At 46.1% G+C, this 12969-nt stretch overlaps 1 protein-coding gene across 1 annotated transcript in view; it reads right to left on the bottom strand.

The window, feature by feature from the left end:
• kmt2d (lysine (K)-specific methyltransferase 2D) overlaps nucleotides 1-12969 on the bottom strand; it is a 38689-nt gene that overhangs the window by 2555 nt on the left and 23165 nt on the right. The window contains exons 40-54 of the mRNA XM_088408901.1: nucleotides 10001-12958; nucleotides 9759-9908; nucleotides 9513-9677; nucleotides 9286-9433; nucleotides 8364-8445; nucleotides 8111-8283; nucleotides 7821-7945; nucleotides 7595-7730; nucleotides 6046-6164; nucleotides 4607-5966; nucleotides 4386-4522; nucleotides 3320-3450; nucleotides 1639-1924; nucleotides 1488-1561; nucleotides 1123-1231 (exon numbers count right to left, since the gene is read on the bottom strand). Coding sequence (XP_088265027.1) covers nucleotides 1123-1231; nucleotides 1488-1561; nucleotides 1639-1924; nucleotides 3320-3450; nucleotides 4386-4522; nucleotides 4607-5966; nucleotides 6046-6164; nucleotides 7595-7730; nucleotides 7821-7945; nucleotides 8111-8283; nucleotides 8364-8445; nucleotides 9286-9433; nucleotides 9513-9677; nucleotides 9759-9908; nucleotides 10001-12958 — 6153 coding nt within the window. The remainder of the gene's footprint in view (nucleotides 1-1122; nucleotides 1232-1487; nucleotides 1562-1638; nucleotides 1925-3319; nucleotides 3451-4385; nucleotides 4523-4606; nucleotides 5967-6045; nucleotides 6165-7594; nucleotides 7731-7820; nucleotides 7946-8110; nucleotides 8284-8363; nucleotides 8446-9285; nucleotides 9434-9512; nucleotides 9678-9758; nucleotides 9909-10000; nucleotides 12959-12969) is intronic.

Below are 12969 nucleotides of genomic sequence, written 5' to 3'. Positions count from 1 at the left end.
GTCACAAGAGCACCAAAGGTGCCGTTGCACAAAGCTTGGTCTCCATTGAAGCTACTCCCCCATCCCAATGAATGCGGGATGTTGTGTGCTACATAAAAACAGAACGCACCGGTTCGCAAATCATGTGCAACCCGCATTTAATTGAACTCCAAAGGCAAGAAGATACTGATCACCTTTTTTTTTTTCATGGAAAATAATCATCAACTCATAAATTTACGCAAAGTCTAATGAGTACACTGGAACTAATGCCGTCGCGGAGAGAGGGGATGCCTTGGAGCGCCTAATTGACACAAAAGCCAGGTTAAAGAGCGCGGGCGAACACGAGCGGAGGAAGGACGCGCCTTTACTCTCCACTCAGTTTACTTTACAGGAGTCAGGACCTCACTCTGTCCTGTCCGCTTGTAATGTTGGCATGTTGTTATTTCTTTGTTCTCCCAAACGGCGGCCGCTCCCATGCGTAGACAAGCAAGGCGACGCGTCGCGCAACACGCCTGACGCGAATTAGCGTGCTGAAACCCCTCGATCGTCCGGATGGCTGACACATGCGGGCCTTTCTCTAAGCCACGGGTGTCAAACTCAAGGCCCGGGGGCCAAATCCGGCCCGCCACGTCATTTTATGTGGCCCGCAAAAGCAAATCATGTAAGTTTCCACGACCCTTTAACTTTAGTTTGTCGTGTTTATTGAAAAATAAAGTTGAGATTTTTTGGTTTGTTCTGTTACAGTAATATAAACAATAAATGAACAAACTAGAATGCTTTACTTCTGATTGCAAAACAACTAAGCCATCAATTTGGTTTCCTCAACATATCGGCCCAATGAAGGAAGTTCTCGCTACAAAATGGCCCGCGACAAAAATGAGTTTGACACCCCTGCTCTAAGCGATGCAGCGGGGAACTCCACTGATCACAGCCATGTTACGGTTTTAACTGAGCGAGACAGAGTTGCGACCGGTATGCCGACGTTCTCCCTTCCGTGTGCAGAAACGTCATGCGAATAAGTTGAAAAATAAGACTAGTGAGACAGGGAGTTCACTCTGTTTGTTCGAATTTCTTCTACGCCTTGATGTTCATCTCGGGGACTAATGGGCACCGGCTAAGAACGAGCGATTGAAACTAGCGTACCTCCTCTCCTTTAGGGATTCTGCGACTGGATATGATGATGATCTTGTCCTCCTTGTCGAAGGTCACAACCTCAGCCACGCAGTTGGGCGCGCACGAGTGGTTGACATAGCTGTGACGGCCAAGAAAAGGTGAATATAAATCAACCGGGAGAAACTGGATGAAACATCACTCGAGCTAACAAAACGATCACGCATTTTTGCAACGAGTTCATCCGATCAGCTTTTCTTCTCCACAGCGCCATCTCTGGAGAACTACATTCAAAAGTATCTTCTACGGCGTTTGTGCATTTCAATAAAACGAATTGCCACTTAAAACGACTACGTATTATTTAGTTCAAGCAACCAGCGGTACTCGGGATCGCTTACCGAGCTGGGCCACCAGTCAAAGTGGCGTCAATCACCTGCTCGTTGTTGATACGGAACATGTAGATGCCGCGGTTCTAGAACAAAGACGATCAAAGACTCTCAAGATGGACGCTTTGTTATTTCGCAAACTCGGCTTTTGGAGCGTCCATACCTGTAATTCGTAGATCTTCTCTCTGCGATTTGCCACCTCATTGCGTATGACTGTGCCGATATATTCGATGACCATGGTGTGCTTTTCGAGATCTTTAGCGGCGTACAGCCCCAGGCCCTGAATGCGAGAGCGAGCCAGGTACACGTTGTTCTTCCACTCGGTTTTCAGGCGCCGATACTGCGAGGACTTGGAGTGGACGAACTGCTTGCTGTACGGCGTGTTCATCTCGCAGGTGAAGGTGCTCTGGTACGCTTTGGACACGCTGGTGCTGTTCAGGGTGTGAGGCCTGGGGAAAGAGAGGAAATCGGGGTGGTCAGCAGGTCCACTAAAAAGGTCAGCGCCACTGGAACGAGCATAAAAAAAAAACAAACAAACCCAAATCAGAACTTTTACGTTGCTGTAGTTTCCAGACTACATGCCATTACTTTAATTTGACGTGTTGAACCCCGAAGCTTGACATTTCCTACTGAGCGGCGGTCAACGTTAAACATTTTCGGCTGTTGGGCCACCATGAGGCAAAGGGAACATACCATCTCTGTGGATCAGAGGTTACTTTGTCTCTTTGAAAATAAAGATGATAAACCTGTCTGAAATCTCACAGTTGAAAAAAAAACAAATGTTGATTGTCCAACAAAAATCCAATGTAGTCATTCATTATTCATTGGAAACGTGTTATTCGGTCTTCTGTGTTTATAATTGTTTTTACCAAACCAAAATATAAAACGTTTATTTTTTTATCTTAACACCAAATACCGGATAGGCAGCCCTACAATACAGGATGCACTTTTTACCATGCTTCCCCAAGGATCGGACGCACTTTTATTTTCCCCAAAATGAAGGGCAAAAGTATGGGTGCTATGAACATTGATGTAAAGATTCTATTTTTTTTTTTTTTGAGGAAGATTGCATCAATCAGCCACATAATCTGAGCTATGATGCGTGGATGCGCAAACAGGTTAGGCGGCCGTTAGACCGCCACAAGGTTTGGGCTAACGTGCTAACGACCGCCACAAGGTTTGGGCTAACGTGCTAACGGCCGTCACATGGTGACCAAGAGCGGAGCCCGTAGCTGATCAAACAGGATAATGAGGAGGTGGTGTTTACATTTATTTCAATAGAACATCGTGAAAATCACCCCGACGCTCATCCGGCTGTGGAGACCGGGCCGCTTCTCTCACTCGCTCGCTCACCCACTCACTCACCTGCAAGCCACACATTAACCTATAGCAGGCACCATACCCAAAATAAATATATAACTTACAAATATAAATACGAGAACATTTGATGAAATTACAAATACGACATTTATTAATTCTCGCTTAAGTTTTTACACTGTCGCCAAAGTGTTGGTGTATCCTATACAAGGTAAAAGAAAATACCAGAAAAATAACTTGGCGTGTGGCCAAGAGAGGCAAACGAATTCTTTCACCAATCAAGTTGAGTCACATTTGGTTGTATTATGTGTGCTGCGAGCCTTGCAAATTAATTGCTCAAAGTGTGTGGCTCTCGAAAACCCAAACAGGCAGAGAGCTTACAAACTCCACACTGGGCCAAGATTAAAACCGCTCGCTCATCTGTTAGGGTGGCAAACACTAAAACAGTGTGCTGTCATTCGGCAAATTCTATTTTAAGAAATAGCGTGGTTTTGGAGATCAAATTGCTACAAATATTTTGTGTTTACCTCTTGCACTGTGTGGGGACTTTGGGCTCAGAGCGAGCGCAACCGGTGGGGTTTATCATCAGAGGGAGCTCCATCAGCGGGTGACGACCATATCGGAACTGGTAGCTCTGGCAGTTCTCTACTCCGGGCAACTAAAAAGAAAAGAAATGCGAGAAAACCATGTTAAAAGTCTTTTAGTTTTGTACCTCGGGGCGGTCAATATGTATCCATTTTTCATAATCACGCATCTTCATGAAGGTCATGAGTGAGCTGGAGCCTAAACCATCTAATTTACAGAGGGAGGAGGAGTATAACCCGTGCCGCTCGCCAGGGCAACTAATGGCCATATGATGACCAGAACAATCTTTCATTTTCACATCCACATTTATTGACAATTCAGGACATTTATTTATTTACATGTCGATTTATTGCCCTTCTTTTAAACGAGCACAAGGCTGCAAGGCTTGATACTTACAAACAATAATAATAATAATGTAAAATAAAAACATATACATTTTAAGGAATTCACCCAAGACATGGCAATACTTGGCACGCAGGGCAACACAGCTAACTTACTTGCTGAGTGCAAGCCAATGAAAAAAACGACTTAGAATCAAGCACATTATTAACTTGGATACAAATTTGAATCATTCAGCAATCAAAATGTCATTTTCGGTCATTTCAAACCAGATGTATTCCAATTTTGGGTCTCAGTTGACAGCTAGCACCGTATATATAAGGTATCAGGTGATAAACGCCACACCATTTCACACTGGTGAATAATATATGAGGTTTTTGTCCTACAAACATGTGGAAAACATTGCCTCACGGTGGTAGAATGACAAAGTGCCGGATTTGACTTTTTAAATGTTAATATTGCCGAGGATCAGCTTAATTAATCACGGCAGCCAATATCGCGATAGCGATTAACATTCGAGTAATTGTGCAGCCCGAGCTGAAACTGAAATGAACTGTGGGGCTTAACCAGTAGGCCGGTGTACTCGTCTGTTTAAGCACTAAGGAAGTCAAATTTGTGACGCTAGCTCTTAACGATTTCATCAGGCTTTCAAATGGATTTTTCTCTTACCGATTCAGTGATGCGCATGACGGCATGAATGGTGAGGCCGAACATCTCTTCTCCTTTGACATGTTCGGTGAAGAGCTTCAACATGGACGAATCATCTCTGAGTTTGGCAACCTTGTGGACCACCTGTTCCCAGATTCCTACCAACAAATGGGGGATCAGACATTCAGCATGAAAGTAACAAAAGACAATGAGACCAAATAAACACAAAGGGTGTATCTTACCCTGTGGAGATATGTCACGGTAGTGCAAATCCACCATGCCGTGTTCCAGAACGCGCACCTCAAACAAGGGGCGGCCATCATCCTCGCTGATGCGACAACGGTAGCGGCAACGCTTGTTGGGCACACGTGTGCTCCAGTAGATGCGCGTCGCCTCATAGCCGACAGGGAAGATGGCCGTAGGAGAGTGGAAGATGGCCATTTGTGAGGGGAGCAGCTGACCGACGGCGTGAAAGATGAGACCGCCGATGCGGAAAAGGTGGATGCGGTCGCCCCTCTGCAAGATGCTCGCTATCTGCTTGACCTCGTCACGCTCTATGTAGACCCGCCGTAAAACGGCGAAAGAGCAAAGTTCCTCTTCGCTGGGGCCTTTCAGCTTGTGCTGGGTGCACAACATGGTTTTGTCTTTGAAGAACATGCAGCGGGCTCGAATGGCGCAGGCAAAGTGGTAGACGTTTGGGCAGCGCAGTCGGTTGCAGCTGTTGGTGGCGCCAGTTTTCTGGCAGCATGCGCACAGAGTGCGCAATCCGCGACGCAGTGCCACCTCCACGTTGATAAGCGCACCCCCTTGTGTCTCATATACCTCAGTAGACCACAGGGCACAGTTGAGGTGCACCCACAGGTCCACATCGATGTTAAGCAAGCGGGCAGGCCCGTCGGTGGCTCCGTCACCCTCCTCGTGGCAGAAGCAGCATTTGCGTTTATCCCGTGGCAACCTCTCTGGTCGCAGAGTGATGCGGAGGCGCTCCATCAGCTCAGACACCTCACGGCTGCTCTCCTTCTTTGAGCCACCCTTACGTATGGAGATGACAATCTGCAGGCGCTTCCAGCGAATCCCCTTCCATTTTTTCACATTAGGGAGTAAGACATCCTCCTCAGGAGAGAGAGGCCTGCGTTGCTTTAGGGCCTTGAGAGAGGAATCTAGAGGGCTGGGAGAATCGGTGACGAGAGCATCGCTGCGTGATTCCTCCTTCTTGGCGGCAAGTATCGGGCGATCGTCTGAGGGAGCAGTCGGATCGGGCCCTGCAGGTTGGAATGTTGGATCCAAGGCCATCTCTGAAGCAGCAACTGTCGACACGCTCAAGTCAAACCTTTCTGCAGGAGGACAACAATCCTGCTCGGGCTCCAACTTGATCTGGACTGCGGTGGGAGTGGCAGGCAAGGGAGATGACGGGGCCAACTTTATGGAGGGTTCAGCCTCATTTGTTGGCCCCGGAGCTGGGGTGGAAGGAAGGGGAGGAGGGGATGGTGAGGGAGGTGGTGATTCCTCCACTGGAATAATTGGAAGGTGGCGCACATCCAAGTCATTTACATTGGTGGTATAACAGTGCTGTACTGTTTTGTCATCGTTATCAGCGAATTCCTGAAAGAAAATTCACACAACATTTATTGAGAAATGAAACATAGCTTAATTGAACAAAGCATCAGAGATCTTTATCGACCTGTTTAATTAGTGCCAGAATGTCCACTTGTTTCTTCAATGTGCAGCCAGGAAGAGACACGTCGAACTGCCTTAACCATTCGTCCTGACTGGATGAGGCGTTGTCCAGACAGAGAGCACCTGGGAGTGACACTGTTATTTGTATGTTGCAACTAGGCATGGGACCAGATCAGATTCCGAAGTATGACAATCTTGAGGAGAATATAATGAAATCACTCGATTTAAATTACAGCTCTAAAATAGATCATTTTAAAATCTTTTTGCTAAATATCAATTTTTCCACATTAAATTTAACATTTAATTTAAAAATTAAACACATAATACGAAATGTGCTACATTAACAAATGTTTACCGTGCTAAATTAAAATAAATATGTACTGTAAATAAAATGGAAGACAAATCTTCAGGGCAACGATAAAATGTATACTTTCTGATTGAACACACGTTACTGGTCTGTCACTGTTAGATGCAGTAGAAAGCTTACGGTTGTACTGAAGCCAACAAACCAGGAAGTGAATAATGCTATTGGCTGCTACAGTAGAAGACTCACATCTAATACACATTAAGCGGAGTATTGCGCTTCAGCGCTCGCGCCTCTGCTGTAATACGGCATTTTAAGTGATCATTTGGAATATTTTTTAAGTCATACTTGGACCATACATACTTGCAATGCCCTTACATGGCGAAAGAGAGCCATTTGCTGATGAATGTTGCATTGTATTCTATCTCAGGAACACTATAAAAACCAGTCATGCAGCAACTTCTTCGCCCTTAGTTTTTGCACAGACCCCCACATTCCAACTCACAAAGCTAGCACACCCATAATTCTTTTGCCTCTTATAGTCATGTGCTTGTATACACACACACTACTAAACATTTTACACTGGCAGGCTTTTAGTAAGTCAGTTTAACGCAGTGGTTCTCAACCCCGTTTCAACAATATATACTCAGTGATTTTTTATTTTTTTTTATATGAATATGAAGATGTGGTCAGCCCTTCCAAAATGAGGTCTTGGGACAGCCTTGTGAGCACCTCTCTCGTTGGTGTAGTGTAGACTTCATACAGGATGTTATTTTCCCTGGTTGGAAAGCTTACAGGCTGGTGGTACTTAGGAAGGACAGTCCTGAAGTCGCAGTGGTTGAAGTCCCCCACTATGATGACTACAGCGTCCAACTGTTTGGTCTTGTGGTTGATGATGTTGTCATGCAGCTGGCCTAACACACTATCGGTGTTAGCTCGCGGTGGTATGTAAACAGCTTTTACACAGTGCTAAACTTGCGAGGGAGCTAGAAGGGCCTCAGAAGGGTTTCACAATCAACGTGACAGTGAAATAGAGGCGCCTGCCACGGTGGGGGGCATCATGATACGATGGTTCAAATCATGTATAAGGGGTAAAGGTTTTAAACGTTTTTTGTAGGGTTGCTCTACATAGCAAATAAAAAAAAAATTCGAGTGGGTGTGGTAAATGAGTGTAAATTGACATAAAATAGTCATACATCAACACTTGTTTTCGTGGAGGAACCTATGGCAAGCCTTTCTAAACACATACCTGACTGTAGAGGCCTTTTTCCAGAATCATCCACTTCAGACATATCAGGATTCTGGGAAGGGAAGGTCACCTCGTATGAACCTGGCATCCTTATCTTGAGCAGCTGGGCCATTGCCATCATCACATGGTTAAGTTTCTAAGAAAATATGAGGTACGTTTCCAGTCCATTATGTATGTAGCAACAAAAAAGTAAAAACCGCATGCCATAAACCATGTAGTGTAATACCTTGGCAGCCATGGAGGACAATGTAAAGGTAACAGCCACCTCGTTACTCTTGGCATTATCCCAGTGATTGGATATGGACAACACTCTTCCAGCACCGGCTTCAAAGGGTTTGCTCTCAGAGAATGCTACCAAAAAAGAATATCTGCCATTTTATTTCTGGCAACTTGGATTTTAACTTTCATAAATCATTATGAAAGTGCTGGTAACACATAGTGGTTTCCATTATATACTCACATATTCAACTCTCTTTTATGGTGAAAACATTTGAGCCTAAGACTGCCTGTATTTACCTGGGATAGCCGTGCGAGGTATGAGAGGAATTACAGGGGATATTGCTCTCTCAGTTTCCTCTTCCTTTGGCTCCCGCAAGCAAGGGAAACGTGGAGTTTCCTCTCCAACGTTGCTCTCCGGGGAAGATGCTGGAATGATGCTTTCTGGGGCATCCTCGTCATCACTCTCCATCCTGTCAAAAAGACATCCTAATTAGTCTTGCCTCAGATCAAAAGAAATGAGTGACAAAACAGCAAATAATCCCCGCTGTACCTGATATCCTCATTCTGGTTATGTGGTGGCGTGGGAAGCGCTGCAAGAATGTCTACACTCTTTGTCTCCTCAGTAACTGCTACTGAACAAACAATGAAGAGATTATTTGGAAGCAGGCATTTTAGATAATTACACAATACAAACACAGTGGATCCCCAGTTTATGACGTCCCTGCCTTACGTTTTTTTCACCTTATGACATGGCCCGCAACGTTTTTTTGTCCCCTCTTCACATCATGGCAGTCAGTGTGCACAACACATCCAACATTGCGGTCAGTGTGCACTCATACATCTATACAGGCGTCACCGCTTAGGGCACTACAATGCTTAGGGCACTACAATGCCGGTCTGCTATTGGTTGGCATCCCGACGCCCGAAGATACTGATCTATTGGTCGCCGTCACGGGGTCATGGAGATGCTGGCCTGCTCTTGGTCGGCGCATGGGGTCACAAAGATAGCTGCCTAAAGACTTGATCTCGTTTGAGAGTGCTTTCAATATGATATTTATTGTGCATTGTAGTGTTTCATTCAAATTTTAATTGGTTAGCCATGGGACCCAAGATTGCTAGTGATGCTCACGAATATGGAAATGAAGCTGGAGATAATCAAGAAATACGAAGAAGGCCAAGCCGCTAGGCTACCCTCACTATGGAATATGGCCATGACAGCTCGTCACGTCGCTCATAGGTAAATAAATCCATTATATATCTTATGATATACAATATATAGCATTATGATACCAATTTTTAATATGTATATACAATTTCAATGTTTTTACCTGGGATTTTACACACATTAGCTAATGAACATAGGTTTGGATTGCCCGCCACACAGCAAATTCACGTTACGATCCCAACCGCGGAACAGATTAATCTCGGAACCCGGGGTCCCTCTGTGCTTATTTGTTACAGCTGTTTTTTACCTATTGGTTTGTTTTTTGAATCTTCGCTTTCCTGACCCTGTGAAAGTTCCTCCCCAGGCGTCACTCCATTTAGCAGCTTGTGCTGCACGGATGGCGGAGGTGTGGGTGGCAGAGAAGATGGAGGTGTTGGTGGGTTGCTGAGGTTGCTCTGTCAAGGGTGACATTTTTTTCTTGATGAATAATCAAAACCAGGACAACAAAAGTCTTCAACTTTAGTTTTGCTTTACCTTGGTGAGCAACTGAGAATAATAGTCTGGGATATTATCTAGCATTGCATTTCCAAAAGACCCCTTAAGTTGGGCTTTCCCATTGGCTGGGCAGCTCCCAAAAGGGGCAAACAGATCCAAGCTTGCTGTGATGGACGGTTCCATTAGGGGCAGAAGAGACAGACCCTGGAAAGAAAATCCCAATTGGTAACTATTAAGTCATCGATCATGAGTGAAATGGATGTCTATTTTTATTATTTGGTTTACCTGTTTTAGTTGCTTTAAGAGCGCTTCAGCACTTTTTCCAATTTCTTCCTTCTTAGTCTTCTTCCGTGCGTTAAGCCCACGGTCTCCAGGTGCTTTATTAGTACGCTTTGGCTTTGGAGCTGGGGCCCTTTTACTTATAGACTGCAAATCCTAATGTCAAGAGAATGACAAATTCCATCTCAACAGAAGAACTGAGAAGAAAAAAAAAATACTGCTTAGCCCACACTTAAAAGAAAACCAACCTCCATATTTCGTGGCGTCCCTTGAAGTTTTTGTTCCAGCATTGCCAGTTTGCTGTTGATGTGGCCATTAATCTCATTGTGGATGCCATCAGATGGCCGCTGGGCAGCAAGTTGAAGGTTCTTTGTTCTCAAGAGTTTCTGGAGCAATTGCTGTCCAGTTTCAGATCTAGCGTCATCTGCATTGATAAATGTAGAGTTGCTCCCAGAAGAAACAATGTCAGCTGTCACTTCTCGCTTTATGGCATCAGAATGGGCTTCTCCTGCACCATCGCAATGTACCTCCCTTGGCTCCTGTTTAATGTTGTGCAGCGTCAACCTGCATAAACCCCCTTCTGTCGCCCCATGCAGTGGGTGAGAAGTATGGCTTTCTGTCACTTGTGGGGACTGTTGTCTGACATTCGATCCTGTCTGCGGGCCATTTGGAATCACTTGGGTTGTCGGACATATTTCGCTGACCAATGTCTGTGATTCTATTTTCAACCCTGGATAGTCAAGCGGAGTCTTGGTTCCTGGTGACCTGAGTGGTGACGCCTTGACTTGACTGCATGGACTTCCCCTTCCAGCTCTACTGTCCGCTAATGAAGGTGAAGAGACATTAGATGGACGTGGGGAGGTGATGTGGGTGGGGCTCATACCTAAAGAACCTCTTGGAGAATACGAAGGGGATCCCTGCATCCGGACTGCTGAAGCTGCGATTAGTGCCTGTTGCTGGTTGGGAGTCGGTGGAACCATCCCTAGGGCATGGTTCAGTGGATGTCTGAGTTCACCGGGTTGGTTAAGTTGTGATTGACGTGGTGATGAGGGCCTGATCATAGGAGGCCGTGGCACCGGTACCTGTCCTCTCATAACTGGGTGTTGTACTGCCTCTGCTATTTGTGGCTGTGGTTGCACTGGGACCATCATTCCCTCGTGAAGCTGAGATCCACTCTGTTGCTGAATGCACATACCGCCAGGTTTCCCCATGGCACCATATGGTATATGTTGACCTTCCATTCTGGGTATCTGCTTTCCAGCGTGTGGTACCTGTCCTGGCAACATGTGATGCCTCAACGGGCTTTGTTGCCCTATTGGCATTCGGAGCATTGGTCCCTGATGCAGCTGTCTCTGGGCAATCATGGCTTGAATGTGTTGTAGCTGTTGATTTGGGGGAAGATTGCGCAGCTGTGGATTTTGGGCAATAATAGCCTGCACCTGGAGGTTGATAGGGGTTCGTACAGGTGGAACCCCAGGCCTCTGTGCCCCCATTCCTTGTTGCTGAGCTCTGATTAAACTCATCATGGCCTGTTGTTTTTGGTGCTGTGCAGTTATGGTTTGCTGTTGGGGATGATTAGATAAAGCAGACTGTGGTTGGCCAATAATCTGCTTCTGGATGTTAGGATCTTGAAATTGCTGTGTGACATTCTGAACAGTTTGTAGCCGTTGTTGTTGCTCAGCTAAGAAATCCACAGACTTCCCTTCTTCTTTAACCACCATCAAAGAGGGCTTCTCTAAACTGCCCGAATCTTGTCTCTGTAGAGCAGTTGGCAATTGTTGCAACTGTTGCTGAACCACGCTAGACTGTTGATTAACAATACTGGTTTGTTGATCGGGAACTGATGGTTGTTGCTGCATCATACATGTCTGGTCATGATCCTGCTGCTGAAGTGGTTGTTGCTCCAAATCAGGTTGCTGATCATTTGCAGAACCTAGCTGCGTGATATGATTTGGGGTGGAGGAGCCACTATGCTGTGATGGAGTTCGGGTATCCGGGCTGAGAATGGCACCCTCTTTAGTCTCTGCCATTTGACTATCTGTACCTCCTAATGGCTGAGGTGTTGTAGTGCCAGTTGAAGGGGATGAGCCCATTTGTGGTGTAGAGGGTTGAGAAAGCCTTCCTTGCTCTTGGTTGGATTGAATCATCAATGGTGTTTGTTGCCTCTGTTGTGTCATCGATTGCTGCTGAAGTTGAGCAAATGTTTTTGTGACAGTCTGCTGCTGCTGTTGTTTTTGTTGTTGCTGCTGCTGTTGTTTTTGTTGTTGCTGCTGTTGTTGTTGGTGGTGGTGTTGCTGCTGCATCTGTTGTTGTTGTTGCTGCTGCATCTGTTGTTGTTGTTGCTGAGAAGAAAGCGCGCGTTGTGCCAGAATTTTCTGTTGTTGTTGAGCGAGCTGGGCCTGGGGAGTCCTGAGGACAGGATGACCTGGAGACACAATAATTCCCTGCTGAGCCATCATAGGAGCCCTCTGCTGTTGTTGAGTAACTGTCTGGTTCCCACTCAATCCAGGTTGAGAGGCCAACATGGCTTGAGCCTGGTTACTGGGCTGGCCAGCACTAAAGATGTGTGGCGGTGGTGGAGCCACAGACTGACCTGTAGCCATTACTTGTGGACCCTGAGCTATGCCCTGTTGATTCACCTGATTGGCTAACATGTCCTGTTGAAGGTGTGCTTGCTGCGGGGGCAAAATTGGGTTACTCATCAAGCCAGGTTGTGACTGAGTTATTATGGCCGACTGTTGGTTTCGGTGTTGCTGCTGGCCCATCATCGCTTGCTGTTGCTGCTGTAGCTTTGCCATGTGCATCCTATGCTGAAGTTGCCTTTCTTGGAGAAGTCTGGGGTCAGCACCTTGCATTCCTGGTGGCCCCTGTGGTAAAAATCCAGGTGGAGCACCAGGGTGACATGTGGACCTAGCACTGTTGGTTCCAAGAGCTACCGGAAGCTGAGGCTGGCCTCTTCCGATAAAAGGCTGGCCTTGGGGCATTCGGACAGGCATTCCACCTTGAGGAACTACTCCAGGGCGCTGGCTAATAACTGGACCTCCTTGTTGGCCCATCATCATTTGGCCAGGTAACTTGGGAAACATGTGAGGAGGGGTTCCCTGTGTAGAATGCCCAGGAGCTAGGAGACCCGGACCTTGCTGCTGCTGTTGCTTGCTTCGATACTCCGCAATAAGATTGGTATGTTCCTTCTGTTGCTTCCGTACCTAAATCAGAA

The sequence above is a fragment of the Hippichthys cyanospilos genome, chromosome 2 (assembly GCF_059441005.1).
Source record: "Hippichthys cyanospilos isolate Australia breed blue-spotted pipefish chromosome 2, RoL_Hcya_1.0, whole genome shotgun sequence".
Taxonomy (NCBI): Eukaryota; Metazoa; Chordata; class Actinopteri; order Syngnathiformes; family Syngnathidae; genus Hippichthys; species Hippichthys cyanospilos.
The sequence above is the reverse complement of the archived record's forward strand: the minus strand, read 5'-3'. Positions and strand labels throughout refer to the sequence as shown.